The following is a 19,674-nucleotide window of genomic DNA, read 5'->3' on the forward strand; positions in this document are numbered from 1 at the left end:
TTTGTATGCGGTAACAGCTGCTTGGTGTAGTATGAGTGTGTGAATGAGTTCATTTGATGTTGGATGTACAGAATATTGAATTTCTTCTATGGTTTTGATTTTTAGTTCACAGTGCTCATTTGTTCTGAGTCCTGAGGAGAACCCCAAAATATCAAAGGGGTTCGAAACTCATTGACAGCTTTTCAGCCAACTAGTGCATTTGAAACAAGACATATTATGGCTGAGGGATGTAATTGATCAAAGAAGTGTATTATAATTATCCATCTGAATCTGTATTGTAGCACTGTTTAGGTCTATAACACTAAGTGAGGAGGAACATCAAATATGTGATGCAATAAGTAAACTCCTGTTAGGGCTGGTAAAGTCAGAACATGGGCACATTTAATTTGTCATGATATCTCATGTGTAATGGTAGGATACATCTGTACATGTTGATTTGAGAGGTTCATGTAAGTTTTCATGTTTGTTCTCTGTATGATTTTATGATCAAAAATGTGAGAATCTGTTGAAAAGAATGAAAAGTGTGGAAATAAATGGGATCACTTCAGTTTGATTGATCCCGCAGCAGCACCCGCCGCAATGCAAAACCTGTACAATGCAACCGCCACCGTGGTGGTCACATTTTAATTTGGCCTGTGGGACCAAGACACTATGTCGGGCAGTCCTCATCTCCTTTAAGGTGGCAGTTGGACGTGAGTCTGTCCGCTATCTTAATTAGCCCCTTAGTTAGCTCCGCTGTGCAGGCCTGCAACACGGTACAAGATATATGTTCTATAATACAAAGCCAGGAAAGTACTGTACTGGTTGGCCAATAGAGTTCTAGAATTAAAAATAGTGCCCAGTATCAATTCATCTGCGGGACATATGCCTACAGACCCTGGCCAAATAGCACAGTAATTCAACAATTATTATCATTCAGAATATGTGGTTTGGACTCTCCTAAGGACGGGGACCCAAAACCCCATTATAAACAACTAAATACGCCAGCGGTTCCCCAAAAAAGACAGAAAGATCCTAGATGAATCTATACAAGTAACAGAGATACTGGAAGATATTAATTGTCTAACCCCAGGAAGATTCTAGGCCCGACAGGCTTTCCCTCAAATTTTTCAAGAAATAGGTATCACACTTGAGACCAATCTTAACTATACAAGTAGACTTACACGACAACGGGGCTCTTTCCTCCCCCTTTGCTTACATGGGGGAGCATAACACTGGTGTCTCCTCTCCTCTCTCTTATTTGCACTGGCATTGAGCCATTAGTGCAGTGGACCTGGCATGATACATGGATCAGAAGATTCATTTGAGGAGCATCTTGGGAGGACAGAATATCACTGTATGCACATTTTCTCTTAATATATAAACAAGACCACATATTCTCCCTGGAACGCGCTCCGTCCAGCCCTACGATATCCTTTTTAATGATCCTGTTTCCCCGGCACTGAATCGGTCCCTGAGCTGCCCCGCCGCAATCTGAATACGGCGTCGACTCTGCGAGAGGTCCGCAGATGATTTTGCGGCTACGGAAGGAAGACGCAGCCTACGGGAGGCGTGCCCTTGTGGGGAGCAGGGAAGTTGCCTGATTCCTTGTCTGTGCCGAGGTGCCACTACGGCGGCTGCCGTGGGGGCGAGCTGCGCATCGGTGACTACACGAGCCCGGACTGGTCAGCGGAGCGGGGCACATCCTCGGAGAGTTGGTGGCCCCTGTTCCAGCGAGGCCCGGCTGCATTGCGGAGCAGCTCGGTAACCAGATCGGGTACGGAGGTGAGGAGCGGTTTAGGGGGTGCGGCGCGGTCGGCTGGCCACCATCTTGGGGCCATAGATTGTTTCGGGAGGCGACCACACTGGATTCCTGGGTGTGTGTGGGGCACACTGCGACATCAGGGGCCTCATTGGACCTGAGGGCCGACTGAGGGCCTGTGAGCACGATCACACTATTGGGAGGCTCCTGCTAGCCGTCCCCTTCTCCCTCCCCTCTGTGAGTCAGTGCCTGCTGGGGATTTGGCAGTTGTATCGGGCCGCAGGAGGAGCGAAGATCTTTGAACCAATGGCGCAGTGTGGGGGTGGACCCTGAGGGTCGTTCCACAGGGGTGCTCCCGAGGCCGGGGCTTGCCGCTGCGTGCTGAAGCGCTGTGAAGTTGGAGCTTTGTGGAAGCGAACGAGACCACTGAGGCACTATCCTGTTTTCCTATGTCGTCTTGGGCCATCATGACACAAGACTAACCAGGCAGTGGCTCCAGCAACCAGAGCACGATGGACAAATTCACGGGCCAGGGGGCCCCTGCGGCTTCACCCGGGGGATCACAGTGTTGTGCCCGATAATGCGGCCCTCCTAGCTGCTATCACCCATTCCAGAGATGTACTAGAGGCCAAGATCGGGGCGGTTGGCTCCGATGTCATGCTCTTGCGTCAAGATCTGAGGAATGCTGTCGCCCCCATCACAGAAACGGAGATGAGGATTTCGGGTGTAGAGGACGTGGTCGCCACGCTGCAGCAAAAAGTATCGTGCTTGGAGACTACGCAGCGGGCCCTGGCATTGAGAGTGGAGGATGCGGAGGGGAGGGCGCGATGTAACAACCTGCGCTTTGTTGGCTTTCCGGAGGGTTGCGAAAATGGAAACATGGTGCGGTTTCTCACTGACTGGCTCAGGGGCTGGCTCCCCCTTGAGGAGCTCTCGCATGCTTTGTGATAGAACGGGCTCATAGGGCCCTGATGCAGAAGCCCCCGCCAGGTGCTCGCCCGAGGCCTGTAATTTCTAAGCTCCTTAATTATTATGACAGAGACGTTATTCTTAAACAGGCCCGAGCAAAGGAGCCATTGCTGTTTGACAATTCTCGCATCTTGATCTTCCCGGACTACACAAAATTAGTGCAGCAACGGTGGCAATCTTTCCTGGCCGCTGAGGGCCGCCTCCGTGACCTTAAGCTCCCCTACGCGTTGCTTTACCTTGCCAGGCTGCGAGTGGTATACCGGTCCCGCACCCACTTCTTTGATTCACCGGAGGAGGTGTTCCTTTGGACAGACGAGACGGTGCGGCTGCGTCCCCATTCGCCGCCGGGATGAGAGTCCAACTCCTCTTCGGGCGGGCCAGCCGGGAATCAACTCAAGCCGAGGGGAAGGGGTGGCAGGCGCTCTAAGTCCAGGCTTCGCTCCCAGTCGGCAGGTGCCTCGGCACGTGAGCGGTCCACTTCTCGACAACATGCCTCGGTGGACTAAGCTCAGGGGACTTCTGTATGGGCTTTGGTTGAGATGTTTGCATTGACCAGGGAAACGCATATGGAGGCCAATCTCCTCGTGGGGCTCCATAGAAGGAGAGAGGGCTGGTGGACAATGGGTTGTGCACTGGGGATCCATTGGCGGGTGAGGGGTGGGACCTCTTGTTTGGGTCAGCCTGCTCTGCCTGCCGCGACAGGTACTTCACTGTTTTCGAGGTACAGGAAGGGGGGGGGGGGGATTGGTTGGGTTGTGTTTGAAGGGAAGATTTTGCTGGGTTGTTGCATTGTTTGCTGGGGTTCTTGGGGGTCGTGTTTGGGGGGGGGGTTGGGGTTGCTGCACTGTCTACATGTGTTCCGGACTCTTTTATGTCTTCTGGAAGGTTCTTGCTGCTGTCCTGGTATTATGTAGGATCTGCACGGAGAAGGAATGGCCGTTAGTTCACGGGAGGCCCCTTGTCTTATTAAGGTACTTAGCTGGAATGTTAGGGGGGCGCTAGACAAGATCAAACGGGGGGCTATATTGAAGTCCACCAAGCGAGCTCACACAGATGTTATTGTTGCAGGAGACTCACCTTATGGGGACTAAGGCCGTGTGTTTCCAGCGCTTTGAATTTATACAGGTCTTTCATTCCGGGTTTGTGAGGGGCTCCAGAGGGGTTGCTATCTTAATACATCGGAGGGTTTTATTCACGCGTGTTAAAACCTGGGGGGATTTGCAGGGCAGGTATTTGTTCATACAAGGCACGGTAGGGGGTGAGACCCTTGTATTAGGGAGTGTCTATGCCCCCGCCTTTTTCCTGGGGCTTGGCGGAAAAAATTCGGACCCTGTGGACAGATATACCTGAGGGCCTCGCGGTGGTGGGAGGTGATTGGAACGATGTGATGGATGTGGCCAGGGATAGATGGAGGTCTGGGGGGTGTTTGAGGCCCGTCATCCTACTAAGCTGCATTCCTTGGTGACGAGTCTTAATTGGGTCGACCCCTGGCGCAGGATGCATGGTAGTATACAGAGCTACACGTATCTTTCGGCGGTTCATGGTTCCTTCTCCCGCCTGGATTATCTGTTCATCCCACGGGTCTTTGACAGCAGAGTGGTGACGGCCGAAATACTCCAGCGCTGACCCTCTTATTACTCCCCAGTGGCACTTACTATACGAGCTGGGGGGGCCGGTGGGCCATGCGGCTGGCGTCTCTCGGTCCGGAATCTTCAGAAGGAGGACTACAGGGAACGAATGTGAGATGCCCTAGATCAATACCTGGTTATTAACGTGGGCTCGGTCTCGAGGGCTGAGTCTCTGTGGGAGACTTTGAAGCCCACCATTCGGGGGGTGGACATCTCATTTTGTGCTGCGGCCCGAAGACAGCGTAAGGAGGCCCTGGTTCGAGCAGAGGCAGTTATTCTGGAGTTGAAGGTGCGCAGCAGGGAGGAGGGCGTGCGGCTTGCTAGTCATCGGCTGCTGCTAGCGCAGCAGGATTATTCTCATATCCTTCTAGATGAGGCTCGTCAGGCCTGGCTTGCTACTTGTAGTAGGATTTATTAGTGGGGTGACAAATCTGGAAAAATGCTGCACAGATTGTGTCAGGGATCGCTTCGCCCCCAGGTCCTCCCGGGGGTAGTGGGGTTGGATGGGCTCCTGGTGTCAGGTGCGTCGGCTACCGCGAGTAGTTTTGCAGAATATTATGCTCAACTGTATGCCCCTGCAGAGTGCCTTCCGGCGGAGGTCATTGATCGTTATTTGGATGATCTCCCTCCGAGGGCACTCACGGATGCAGTTAGGGTGGAACTGGAAGGCCCGCTTACTGAAAAGGAGCTGGGGCCGGCCCTGGGGGATCTTAATTCCGGCAAGGCCCCAGGCCCTAATGGCTTTCCATGCAAATTCTTTAAAAAATATTTTTTGCAGCTGGGGCCACATTATCGCAGGGTGGTGGAAGAGGCCAGGGACCGGGGGCATTTGCCCAGTGATTGGCGACACGCGGAGATAGTAGTTTTTCATAAGCCCGGCAGACCGCCAGAACATCATGCCTCATACCGCCCTATCTCCCTCCTGAACGTGGAGGCCAAGATACTGGCTAAGGCTTTAGCGAACCGTCTTCGCCCTCATATAGCTTTGCTGGTTCACCCGAACCAGGCTGGGTTCATGCCCCAGCGTGCTACCTGACACAATATTCGGCTGGCGCATGTGGCAGTCTCGACTATTCAGGCTCTGGGGGAACTGGCGGCGCTTCTCTTGGCGGATATGGACAGGGCGTTCGATTCCTTGAGCTGGGTCTATCTATTTGCGCTTCTGCGGCAGCTGAATTTTGGACCGCGCTTCCTGTCCTACCTCACCCTGCTCTATACCGATTTGACGGCATCAGTATGAGTGGTGGGCTTCGTTTCTTATGCGTTCTCCATTGGGCGGGGCACCAGGCAGGGGTGTCCATTATCCCCATATATTTTTGCCTTAGCAATGGAGCCCCTGGCTGCCTGGGTTCAGATGCACGCTCAGGTGTCCGGGTTTGACTGGGCGCATGGCCTCTCCGACCGCATCGCCCTCTACGCTGGCGATGTTTTGTTCTTTCTTACCAACCTGGAATGAACGGGGCCGCGGCTGCTGTGTATCATGCAGATTTTCGGGGAAACATCCGGTTTATACATGAACCCCTGGAAGTACACTCTGTGGGTACTGGGAGGTTGGGGCGAGCTCGGCTCTTGGGCGTCATCTGTACGAGTGGTACAAGGGGGCATGAAGTATCTGGGGGTATACCTGCCCTGACAGGAGCGTAATCTTGCGCCTGTATGGGAGCGGGTGCGCAAGGACGTTAAGCTCTGGTCCCACATGCCCCTGTCCATCTACGGCTGGTCAGCCATTTTTAAGATGGTGTCGCTACCGCAACTATTGTACCAATTACACAACCATCCCTATTCGATTCCCCCCGCACTGGTTTCGGCAGGTGAACTCAGTTCTGGGACAGTTTATTTGGGAGGGTGGCGCGGTTAGGGTGGCAGGCCGGACGTACTTCCTCTACATATTGTGGAAGCTGGCAACCTCCGATATATGGTCCTATTATACTGCATCGCATCTACTTGTCCTTAACGAGTGGTTGTATGGAGATAGGGCCGACCCAGCATATGCCGTGGAGCGGCGCTGCATGGGGGATCACTCCATACACACTATCCTCTACTCTGCCCCGCTGAGGCGTGCCCTTCCACCTGACATTCAGATTGTATTTCAGATTTGGAGGCAGGCATTGCGAAAGATGGACTGGTGGAACAGACTGACTAAAGAGTCCCCGCTGTGGTGCTATGGCTGTTTTCCCCAATTGTTGGGTCTCTCTGGATTCCGCGATTGGGATAATATCGGGATATCTACACTGGGTGATGTTATGCACGGCACGGTATTGAAATCCTTTCAAGACATCCAGACGGCTTTTCAAATGCCAAAAACTCAGTTTTTTTAATATTTACAGTTTCGCAATGCCATTGCTCCCAGCCTGGAGGGCCTGGACTCACTGCCGGAGTTTAGTCTGGTGGAAGCAAAGATCTCTGGTTACGCATTGTTCCCCCTCTTTGCAGCGTCTGCGGGAGCCCTGGGAGGGTGATGTAGGCCCCTTAGAGGAGGAGGACTGGACAGAAGCTTTGGCTTCCCCACGTGGGGCGGCTATTCCGGTGCGCCTGCGACTTAACCAATTTAAATACCTTCACCGGGTTTACTATACCAAGGTTAGGCTCTGGAGGACGGGCTTGGTGGCGTCGCCGGAGTGTCTCCGAAACGGGCAGGAAGATTGGACCCTGATACATACCATATGGCATTGCACAGCGCTGGCTCGCTTCTGGAGGGGGGTGCTAGCTTGCCTCTCGGAGGTTCTGGGGAGGGAGCTTCCGCACTCATCGAAACTAGTTCTCCTCCATGTGATGGAAGGGATCGGGGGCAATATCTATAAGCGACATCTACTGCTCCTAGGCTTCACATTAGCAAAGAGAGATATAGCTAGGCCCTGGAAGGCGGTGTTTGCCCAATCGGTCTCGACCTCGAAAAATGGCCTAGACTTTAGTATGGGCCTTGAGCTCCCCATCTTTGAGGCTAGAGGGTGCCCTAGGAAGCGCTATAAGATCTGGAGGCACTGGGTGGATTATCGAGGTTTGGAGCTGGAACCCCCGAGGGGGTACTGGGGTCGTGACCCGGAGTAGCCGGTTGACCTCTCCTGTTCCTTGCATCTCCCTATGTGTGGCTCACGATTCATCAATTGATAATGGTATTGTGGCTGTTGAGCTCTTGGGTGGACTGATAGCAGCTTGGGTCAGATATATGTTGTTTCGAACTATGGAGACGGTGCACTGGGGGGTGGGGAGGGAGGTGGGAGGTTGGTTGGTTAAAGGAATTGATTTTATTTGTATTGCCTTTCATATTCTCCTATTTTTCATTATATAAAACGGTCAAAGTCATTGTTTTTTTGTGTCTTCTATGCGGCAGTTGTCTCTGGGATTCAGAGGTCTGCGTTATACGTGCTATTTTGACAGATAAAATCTGTTTAAAAAAAAGACATGGAAGCATGGGGCTCCGTACCCCTCAGCATCGCTGGCAGAGTAGCATTATTCAAGATGATATTGCCCCTTTGTCTGCTCTGCATATTGCAGAGCTACCCAAACGAAATCCCGCCCGCCATATTTCCAACACTACAGTCCACTAGTAGGTCATTCTTATTGGTTGGCGGGCAGACAGACCTGTTTTACATTCCGGAAATATTTCCTTTCATTAAATGAGGCAAGGTTGAGATTGGCAGGCATCAGACGATACTATTTGGCCAGCCAACCTATAACCATGAACGACTGACTCTTCACAGGCCACGAGGACCCATGTGTGGGTTCTGAGCTGGAATGTTTAAAAGAACATGGCATACTTATCCTGCTGTATAGTCCATATAAGCGACAGAGACTTTCATAGGCCTCAAACATGACTTCAGTATTCTGGCATCAGGTGCTCCGGTGGGTTAGGTGGGACAAGATCCTAACTGTAGAAACTCCATTATGGCAAATGACATGGCTCTGGCACGCATCGGATCTCCACTGCTTCCTTACTTGGAACACTGTTGGTATCCCTAAATTGGGCGATATACTGGAGGGCAATCACATTAGGTTATTTACACACTTTGTGGAATCTTATGACATACATAAATCCCAATTTTACCAATACCTTCAACTGCGTCATTCTTTAAACGCTCATGCTGGGTAATTCTATAATCTCACAGAATGCAGTCTTCTGAAAGCCCACCTAAAAATGGTAGTGTTTAGGAGGAAGGGAAAATCCAGAATACATCAAACACTTGTTGCTAATACCCATGACCTACTAGAGCAACTGCACTTTATGTGGGCAAGACGCAGGCCCTTTAGATGGTGCTGATTGGATGAAGGTGAGGATGACCCCTCACGTCCTAGCTGTGTCCATGTGACTTAGACTAATTCAAATGACCGGGTCTATTATGGCCCCACCAGACTATTTAGGATGAGAGAGGGGATGGATCCACATTGTTTTAGATGCAAAGATGAATTGGGAGCCTTCTACCACATGATGTGGAGTTTCCTTGTTAAACAAAAAAAATACTGGTTCCAAATACATTGCCAAGAATTATAGGCAGGATGATCAAACCCGACCGCAAAATGGTACTTTGGGGCTTTATGGACAAGTGGGGAGATCCCAAATACACAAGACTCTTTGTAGCAGTAGGGCTACTGATTGCGAAGAGACATTCCTCGACACTGGTGATTAGCGACAGACCGTTCTATAGGGGAGTGGCCGCAAGGCATGGACTACTGTACAAAAGCTGAAGAACATGTGTACACATTTAGGGGTTGCCTTCAGAAGTAACACAAGGTATGGGACACATGGTGGGATTATTACTAGGAATTGGACCATAGGTAAATACCCAAATATGTTTGAGGAAGTGTCTAAATGGTAATGTGTTTACTGATCATGACTGAGTCTGTAATGCTGTACGCTGTTGATTACCGAAATTACTCGGTTATTAATGTTTGAGGAAGTGTCTAAATGGTAATGTGTTTACTGATCATGACTGAGTCTGTAATGCTGTACGCTGTTGATTACCGAAATTACTCAGTTATTTAAAAAAAGCATTTTTTCTGACTTCAAAATCCATAAAGCAATAGGATATTGTCTTATTTCCAGATTCTGGCCTATAGGTCGAATCCATGTTTTCCTTGCGTAATAGTATGCAGTACAACAGAATAAAAATGCTCCTCCATTTCTTTTGCCACCTTGCATGTTTGAGTTTTTCTAATGACCAATTAGAGCTAAAACTATTAATGATTGAAATCCCTTATCTAAATTTCATATATACAATTTTTTTTGCAAAGTGTGTTGTTATCTCATCTAGTACCAGCTCAAATCTAAGGAAGAACTTGAAATCAAAGGATTTATCAACCAGGCCTTCATGCCTTCATTCAGGTAGCATCTTTCGATTACAAAAGGCCAATATTTTGCTTTTTACAAAATCACAGAGCTTCTGTTATTACATTTAGGATCGACCTACATCTCTTTAAGACCAAAAGGAGCAGAGCCAGGTTTTCATATTTTTTAATTCACTGTAGAGTGAAGGCTGTATCCAAGTTCATGAGTAAGGTGTGTTTTTATGGAATGTAGAGCTGAGCAGGAATAGACCAATGCGTAACACCAGATTTGAGGGATAGGTCATGTTAGGGGTGTGAAAGGGTGGATTGAAATGCAGTGGTGGAACACAAGACTAGCTGAATGTCTAGTGATTAGACAAATCACACTGTAAAATGGCAATAATGGAATTAATGGTATGTGGCCAAAAGCATACAAAGGTCAGGCTGAAGAGGGGTGAAACCCCGAAACCGGTCCTAGGATACTTGTTTCCAGTCCAGGGAGGACCTGGCTTAGCAGTTCGGGCTGGACTGTTCCCATGAGGCACAGGGTCAAGACTGATTTGCATATGGCTGGGTTCAAACTGGAATGGCATGGTGAGCAAAAAAACGATGGATTTAGGCCCAGATCTCTGTACTGGGGTGAATGTATGACATTGTTCTGCATTCTGTCCATCAATTGTTGTTTTTGCATTTGTCACCCCGAGTGGGACGGGTATGCTCAGACGTGAGTCCCGTGCTCTCCATGCCACTGGAATCAAGCTATCCTGGCTGAAGAGGGGTGAAACCCCGAAACCGGTCCTAGGATACTTGTTTCCAGTCCAGGGAGGACCTGGCTTAGCAGTTCGGGCTGGACTGTTCCCATGAGGCACAGGGTCAAGACTGATTTGCATATGGCTGGGTTCAAACTGGAATGGCATGGTGAGCAAAAAAACGATGGATTTAGGCCCAGATCTCTGTACTGGGGTGAATGTATGACATTGTTCTGCATTCTGTCCATCAATTGTTGTTTTTGCATTTGTCACCCCGAGTGGGACGGGTATGCTCAGACGTGAGTCCCGTGCTCTCCATGCCACTGGAATCAAGCTATCCTGGCTGAAGAGGGGTGAAACCCCGAAACCGGTCCTAGGATACTTGTTTCCAGTCCAGGGAGGACCTGGCTTAGCAGTTCGGGCTGGACTGTTCCCATGAGGCACAGGGTCAAGACTGATTTGCATATGGCTGGGTTCAAACTGGAATGGCATGGTGAGCAAAAAAACGATGGATTTAGGCCCAGATCTCTGTACTGGGGTGAATGTATGACATTGTTCTGCATTCTGTCCATCAATTGTTGTTTTTGCATTTGTCACCCCGAGTGGGACGGGTATGCTCAGACGTGAGTCCCGTGCTCTCCATGCCACTGGAATCAAGCTATCCTGGCTGAAGAGGGGTGAAACCCCGAAACCGGTCCTAGGATACTTGTTTCCAGTCCAGGGAGGACCTGGCTTAGCAGTTCGGGCTGGACTGTTCCCATGAGGCACAGGGTCAAGACTGATTTGCATATGGCTGGGTTCAAACTGGAATGGCATGGTGAGCAAAAAAACGATGGATTTAGGCCCAGATCTCTGTACTGGGGTGAATGTATGACATTGTTCTGCATTCTGTCCATCAATTGTTGTTTTTGCGTAAGTAGAATTCGGACATTGGTCAAGACCTGCCACACATGGGAAGAAGGGTGGATTGAATATAATGAGTATAATGAATGAAATTGGTTTTGAAAGCACTTCAGCACTTCAGCTGCTCCAATTGGAGGGTCCCAGCGCTAGGTTGAGTAAGGGTAAGCAAGAGACCAAAACCGAACAGAGGGAGTGAAACTGACTCACAACCATAAGTATTTACCAATTTTTTAAGGCCATAGAGGTCCAGTGCCTTGAGTCTTTCTCCCGAGAAAACAATAACTATTCCATCAAACTGAGCAATACCTTCCAGGATTTGGGATCCCTGGGCCTCAGAACTCTAACAGTTGCACTCAATGAGGATTCCATTTCTCCTGGATTGCTATATATCTACAGATAGCTAAACTTTCAAATAACATAAAAGATACTCTGTTCAATTGAAGATACCTGTTATTTTACATCAAGCAACAATAATCTGAAGAAAATAAAAAGCCCTGGCCAAAACCGTGCCAAAAGGGGCGAAACACGTGTTGGCTGTCCATCTTTGTTATGAATAAATAATACTCTGGATTTACCAATTTATTGGATGCTTCTTATCTTAGAGGGAGTGAAACTGACTCACAACCATAAGTATTTACCAATTTTTTAAGGCCATAGAGGTCCAGTGCCTTGAGTCTTTCTCCCGAGAAAACAATAACTATTCCATCAAACTGAGCAATACCTTCCAGGATTCGGGATCCCTGGGCCTCAGAACTCTAACAGTTGCACTGAATGAGGATTCCATTTCTCCTGGATTGCTATATATCTACAGATAGCTAAACTTTCAAATAACATAAAAGATACTCTGTTCAATTGAAGATACCTGTTATTTTACATCAAGCAACAATAATCTGAAGAAAATAAAAAGCCCTGGCCAAAACCGTGCCAAAAGGGGCGAAACACGTGTTGGCTGTCCATCTTTGTTATGAATAAATAATACTCTGGATTTACCAATTTATTGGATGCTTCTTATCTTAGAGGGAGTGAAACTGACTCACAACCATAAGTATTTACCAATTTTTTAAGGCCATAGAGGTCCAGTGCCTTGAGTCTTTCTCCCGAGAAAACAATAACTATTCCATCAAACTGAGCAATACCTTCCAGGATTTGGGATCCCTGGGCCTCAGAACTCTAACAGTTGCACTCAATGAGGATTCCATTTCTCCTGGATTGCTATATATCTACAGATAGCTAAACTTTCAAATAACATAAAAGATACTCTGTTCAATTGAAGATACCTGTTATTTTACATCAAGCAACAATAATCTGAAGAAAATAAAAAGCCCTGGCCAAAACCGTGCCAAAAGGGGCGAAACACGTGTTGGCTGTCCATCTTTGTTATGAATAAATAATACTCTGGATTTACCAATTTATTGGATGCTTCTTATCTTAGAGGGAGTGAAACTGACTCACAACCATAAGTATTTACCAATTTTTTAAGGCCATAGAGGTCCAGTGCCTTGAGTCTTTCTCCCGAGAAAACAATAACTATTCCATCAAACTGAGCAATACCTTCCAGGATTTGGGATCCCTGGGCCTCAGAACTCTAACAGTTGCACTCAATGAGGATTCCATTTCTCCTGGATTGCTATATATCTACAGATAGCTAAACTTTCAAATAACATAAAAGATACTCTGTTCAATTGAAGATACCTGTTATTTTACATCAAGCAACAATAATCTGAAGAAAATAAAAAGCCCTGGCCAAAACCGTGCCAAAAGGGGCGAAACACGTGTTGGCTGTCAATCTTTGTTATGAATAAATAATACTCTGGATTTACCAATTTATTGGATGCTTCTTATCTTAGAGGGAGTGAAACTGACTCACAACCATAAGTATTTACCAATTTTTTAAGGCCATAGAGGTCCAGTGCCTTGAGTCTTTCTCCCGAGAAAACAATAACTATTCCATCAAACTGAGCAATAACTTCCAGGATTTGGGATCCCTGGGCCTCAGAACTCTAACAGTTGTAAGCAAGAGACCAAAACCCTTCCATGACCATTGGGCCTCAGGGGAAAATGACGAGCCAGGGTTATATATCTGTGAAAAGATGTGTCTTTAAAAGAGCCTTAAAGGTAGACTCTGAGGAGACAATTCTCATGTGTTCAGGAATAGAGTTCCACAGCTTGTGGGCTAGGAAAGTAAAGGCTGCAGCTTTTGATTTATGAACCCAACTGTGCACATCAGATTTTGGTTAGTCGATCGTGGGGTTCTAAGGGCTCGGTACTTTCCCGAAAGAACCAAACTGGTTTGAAGGGAATAACTTAGAAAATCCCTTAAAAAGTGTTAACAAATGAGTTTTAAGATGCTTGTTGGATATGTTCAAGGGAGAGAGTGATTTCAGTGAAGACGGCAGGACATTCAACACCTCCAGCACCGTGCATTCTGTTGCCTCCTTGGTCCTGATGTTGATTTATTCGCGAGTGCCACATTTCTCGCCTAAGACATTTGTACAATCAAGGAAATAACCTATTGCAATCATTTTGCAATTCGAAAAAATTTGAATTTTGGTATGTTTTTTCACTTCAGGACAATGTAATGCATAATTTTATGAACATAACAATAATGCAATTTAACAACTGCACGCCACATCAGAACTTCAAAAGCTACACCATATTTACATTTAATATGTCGTAGCACTTTGATATGGAGTTAGATTTTTTGAACTTTGTCAGTCTAATTTCGTAAAGAAAGACATTAACATTTGACTAGTACAACATCGTACAATAAATGCAAAATGTAAATCAGTGTATAAATACTTCGTGTTTTATTCCAGGTGGGTTGCATATCAGCAAAAGCACTTCTGCGGGGAGCAGTATGTCTTGGAGAAAGGGAAATACAAATGTTTTTCTGACTGGGGAGGACATAATAACACCATCCTGTCAATACGCCCTGTTATGTTGGTACGTTAATGCACTTTGGCGCCAGAATGTTTGTTTGTGCAATGAATTCAATGTAAAACTGATTTATGTGTGCAGCTCTAGCGTTCTATTGTTTGTAGCTGCTGCAGGCGACAGACTTGATACATCATTATTTAAGAGTGTGCACCTGAATATGACTTGCTGCAAGTACAGATTAAATACATTGTCAGCCTCACTTAAATCCGGGGTGTTTTGAGAAGAACATGGTTTGTCACTGTAACAATCACAGCTCTTGTTTTTAACGATAATTTTAGCAAAAAAAACTTATATCCAACAAATTTCCTGAACACAAAAGATAGAATGAAGATACTCACTTCAGTAGGAATGCATGCTATATTAATTTTGTTATATCGTTCTCCGAGGTTGCATGATTGTGATTATATATTTTTGCCTACAACTGTGGAGTCAAATACATATTTTAATGTGCTTTTCACTCGGTGTTATTCTGAAGATTCTTCCTCATGTGTCAGAACGCAGTGGGTTGGGAGTCAAGTATTACTGAAGATTTTTTTTCAAATCGCTGCTATTGGCCAGGTTTTTAAAAAAAAAAAAAAATTTTATTCGAAACCGTTAGCACACAATAAAATACAAACAAGGGCCTACAACCACCAGGGCCGGCCGCTATAGAGCCCGAGGGCCCGCAATGTAACGCCACACAATCCGTTGAACCATAGGCAAGGCACCCGGCAGTTCGTCAATACATATGACAGGCCGTGGTCATAGGCCAGGAGCAATTGAAAGCAACAGTTTCATTTTGTATTAAGTAGAAAACACACTCAAGGCAATGAGAGTCCGAAGTAGCAGCGTGCTCTTCCCGGGACGGGGAATAACATATAATGTCTAAAGCAGTTCCTGTCCGGGAGCTGTAGAGGGGGGCAATGGGAAAACAAAGCATGGAGCACACATCAAGCCCTCCCGCGGAACTCGCGGCTAGGGGGTCAGAGCAATATCGACCTCTAATGGCAGAGGCGGGGTGCAGATACGTCCCCGATATAGATTCCACGGACCCCATACCCTAGTCCATTTCCCTGGTTTACCTCTCGCCACGTACGCCGTCTTTTCCCTAAACATACACCAGTCCATATTCTCCTTCCATACATCAATCGTGGGCGGCCTCGGGGAGCCCCATAGCTGTGCAATGTTACGCTTAGCCACCATGTACCCCAAGGTCACCCACTGCGTCTGTGCCGCATTACAATCATTCGGTTCCCAGACATTCAACAAACACCTCCTAGCCTCTGGCAACAGGGCCACATGCGTGACCCCCTCCATTACAGTGTGGATACCGTTCCAGAATCGCACAATCTCCGAACATTCCCACAAGATATGAAGGAACGTGCCCGGTAGGCCACATCCACGCTTACACAATCCATCCATCGAATAACCCATACGCAGCAAACCGGGCCCTGTGACATACACTCTATGGAGGATCTTCAGCTGTACAAACCGTAGGCGGGCCGGGATCGCCACCTCTTTCGGGGAGGCCACTGCCGATACCCAGTCCTCATCATCCAATTCCAAGCCATCGCCCGTCCACGCCTCCCTCAAACGGAGCAGCAAGTCCGCACGATCGTTAATGAGTTTCTTATAAATCAGGGAAATAGTGCTGTTGGGCACGTAGCCATCCAACACTCTATCCTCCAGTGGGGAATACTCGGGGATAGCAGTAGCATCCGGAAAAACCGAACAAAGCGCATGGTAGACTTGAGCATACCGGAAGTACTCCCTATCGTTTAATTTATATTCAAGTTTAAGCGTTTCGAACGTTTTGAAAGATCCCTTCGCCCACAGATCACCCACCTTACATATACCAATCATATCCCATTTCTCAAAGCCTTTCGATCTCCATAAACAGCCCAACCGCCCAGAAGCATACAACGGCGTCGCCCGAGTCAAGCGATCCTTCCACCCCATCGCAGCATTCGCCGCGTGCCACACACGCACCGCCACCCGCGTGGGTCCCGTCAACCGCGTGTCCTGGGTCACCGAGTACAGCGCCCTATTATAGTCCCCACCCGGAAGCAGGAGTTTATCCATCTCGAAGGCCGGGTTTAAAGCAGGACCATATATCCCGTGGTTCACCGCCGCCAACTGAGACGCCCAATAGTATTGTTTAATGTCGGGGAGGGCGACCCCCCCATCATACCAAGGGAGCGTCAACTTGGCGAGAGCAATCCGCGGCCGCCCGTCCCAAAACAGTTGGCGCTGCAGACCCTCCACCTCCCGGAAATAACGGGCCGGCACGACATCAAGAGTATTTTGCAAAGCATACAAGAAAGGCGGCAGCGACATCATTTTAAACAATGCCGCCCGTCCGAGCGGCGAGAGCGGAAGTCGTCGCCATCTCGCTACGTCGGCCTTCAATCGTTGAAGGGGAGGTAGAAGGTTTCGCTCATAGCGAACCGCGGGGTCCAGTGAGATAAAGATTCCCAAATATTTGAACCCCAGGGTGACAATCTGAACTGGGCAGTCCCGCGGCAGAAAGGGGGCATCCCCCGAGAGGACGTAGACGCACGACTTGGCCCAGTTGATGACCAGGCCGGAGTTGCGGCCAAAAGAATTCAGCACATCCACCAATACAATTAGCGACCGCCGGGGAGACGTAAGATACAGAAGGATATCATCCGCGTAAAGGGAGACACGGTCTTCGAATTCCGGCGTCCATCTAATGCCTCGCAACGACGGCTCCCAACGCAACCAGGCGGCGAGAGGCTCCAAAGAAAGTGCAAAGAGAAGGGGTGATAGCGGACACCCCTGCCGCGTACCTCTCCCCAGTGCGAAGGGAGCCGACACCCTACCATTCACCACCACCTGAGCCAGTGGGTCAGCGTATAGTAATTTTACCCAACCAATAAACTCCGGGCCGAACCCAAATTTCGCCAACACGGCCCAAATATTTGGCCACTCCAAAGTGTCGAATGCCATAGTAGCATCCAAAGATGCCAATATGGCCGGCTCACGTATGAATTCCGCTCTAGCAAGCACGCCGTGCAACCGCCTCAGATTTAGAGCGGTATTCCGATGGGGTATAAAACCAGACTGATCCTGATGAATCAAGTCGCCCACGACCCGAACCAGTCGGTTAGCCAACACTTTAGCCAGAATTTTGGGTTCCGCTTTCAACAGCAAAATGGGCCTATAGGAGGCGCAGCGATCTCGCGGCTTCCCCTCTTTGTGTATCACAACTATGCTGGCGAGGCGTTGGTCAGGGGGGAGGAAGCCCGTCGCACGTGCCGCCAAAAACATGTCTCGAAGATAGGCCAGGTTTTTTTTATTGATACTTGATGGAAACTGTTGAAATATAGAAACTATAGGCAGACCACTCCTATATCATGCGCCGCTATGAAGAGCGATTAGTGCTTCTAGAACGAGGGGTCATGAGATGAGGTTTGCTGGAAGAAGACGAGTACCAGGAGAGCATACTTTGTCTCAGGGAGTGCGTAAATGCACAGAACTGCTATTAACGGGGACCAAAAAGTTCAACATTCTAAAGTTTAAACAGAGTAGTGATCATTTAGGCAAAAAACAGAGATTACATTCCGTCTAGGATGTACGATCCAAATGTTCATTTTCTTAACTTTAAAACAAGCGTCCACATTACTGAGGATCAAAAGCATATTGAGCATCTGAGGCATCTGGAGGGACGGTGCCACAGTCCTTAACTTTTTCTTTTCCATTTGTTTGAGGTGTTTTACCCTGGAATTAATCCTAGCTTGTCTAGTTTTTCAAGACTGCGGGCGATAGCCTGAACCAGCAGGCAATCCAAATTAAGCATAGATAATGTTTAAACCCTTCGCTGCTAGGCCTTTTCCCCCCTGTGCTAAGCCTTTCTTTGGCTATTTGGGGTAGTTCGCACTTAGGCTCCTGTAACTTTTTTAGCACACAAGGTATCCACGCCAAATTTGTGTCCTTTTCTTCCAAAATCAAGGGGATTCTAAAGGTACCCAGGGTTTGTGGATTCCCCTGGAGGGGACCCACAAATTAGCCAAAATACAGTTACATTTAGTTTTTTGGGGGGAAAAAAAGTGCTGCAATTGAAAGCGTCTGTTTTTTTCCCTGCAAATGGTATCAACAAAGGGTTTGTGGGGCTGAAATCACCATTTTCCCATCTTTTAGAGAATGACAGACTTTTCTCAGAAAACCAACATTTTTTACACTGTTTTGGCATTTTACTGGGATATAGCCTATTTTTGCTATTTTTTGTGCTTTCAACCTTCTTCCAGTTAATGGTAGAAATGGGTATGAAAACAATAATGGATCCTGGAAAGCTATACATTTGTGTAGATCTTTTAAGGTTTCTTTATAGAAACTAACAGTTAAATATAGAAAAAATTGAAAATTAGTTGAAAAAAACTGCCATTTGTGCCAACGTTTTCACCTGTAACTTCTAATTGTGACAGCTGTTTGAAAGCAAAATACCGTTACACCCGCTGGACCTTTCTGGTTTTGGGGATATATAGGACTTGTAGGTTCACCAAGAACCCGACGAACGCAGAGCCAATAACTGAGCAGTTTCTTGCAATGGTTTTTCATTATGTACCAGGTATATAGCAATTAATTTGGGAAAATATATACATGGAAAAATCGGTATAAAAGACACCTATGTATTTCTGAAATTGGAACAAAATATAGAGTTTAGAAACAGTAGATATTTGCACATTTCCGAAATTGTGAGTACCCATACTAGCATGAGAATTGTTGGTCATTTTTCAAAATGACTTCATTTTTACACATTGTCTTTCATTTGGAAGGCAGAAATGCATCGAAAGTCAAATGGTAATAACGGGTGCTTTACAATTCTGTGTTACCCTAAGTCTCTCGATAAAAATGGTACCTCACTTGTGTGGGTAGGCCTAGTGCCCGCGACAGGAAATGGCCCAAAACCAAACGTGGGCACACTTAATATTGACAGTGAAAACTGACCCATTTTTTGCAAAGTGACTAGCTGTAGATTTTGAACCTTAGCTCTGCCGGCACCTAGGGAAACCTAGCAAACCTATACATTTTTTAATACTAGACACCCAGGAGAATCCAGGATGGGGTGACTTGACTGGCTCTCACCAGGTTCTGTTACCCAGAATCCCTTGCAAACCTAAAAATGTGTCCAAAAAACAACATTTTCCTCACATTTCTGTGGTGGAAAGTTCTGGAATCTGCGTGGATCCACAGAAAACCCACCCCGCGTTCCCCAAAGTCTTCTGAGAACAATGGTACCTCACTTGTGTGGATAGGCCTAGTGCCTGCGACAGGAAACGGCCTAAAACGCAACATGGACACACCACATTTTCACAGTGAAAACTGACCCTTTTTTTGCAAAGTGCCAAGTTCTGGATTTTGGACCCTAGCTCTGCTGGCACCTAGGAAAACCTAGCAAACCTATACATTTTTAAAACTAGACACCCAAGGGAATCCAGGATGGGGTGACTCAACTGGCTCCCACCAGGTTCTGTTACCCAGAATC

General features: G+C 47.5%; 1 protein-coding gene across 3 annotated transcripts in view; it reads left to right on the forward strand.

The window, feature by feature from the left end:
* The window catches only part of CRYBG3 (crystallin beta-gamma domain containing 3), a 1,479,538-nt gene that overhangs the window by 843,589 nt on the left and 616,275 nt on the right, over positions 1-19,674 (forward strand). For all 3 annotated transcript variants that reach the window (XM_085622435.1, XM_085622437.1, XM_085622436.1), the window contains one exon: positions 14,069-14,195. In XM_085622435.1, coding sequence (XP_085478561.1) covers positions 14,069-14,195 — 127 coding nt within the window. The remainder of the gene's footprint in view (positions 1-14,068; positions 14,196-19,674) is intronic.

Source organism: Triturus cristatus, chromosome 8, assembly GCF_964204655.1.
Source record: "Triturus cristatus chromosome 8, aTriCri1.1, whole genome shotgun sequence".
Taxonomy (NCBI): domain Eukaryota; kingdom Metazoa; phylum Chordata; class Amphibia; order Caudata; family Salamandridae; genus Triturus; species Triturus cristatus.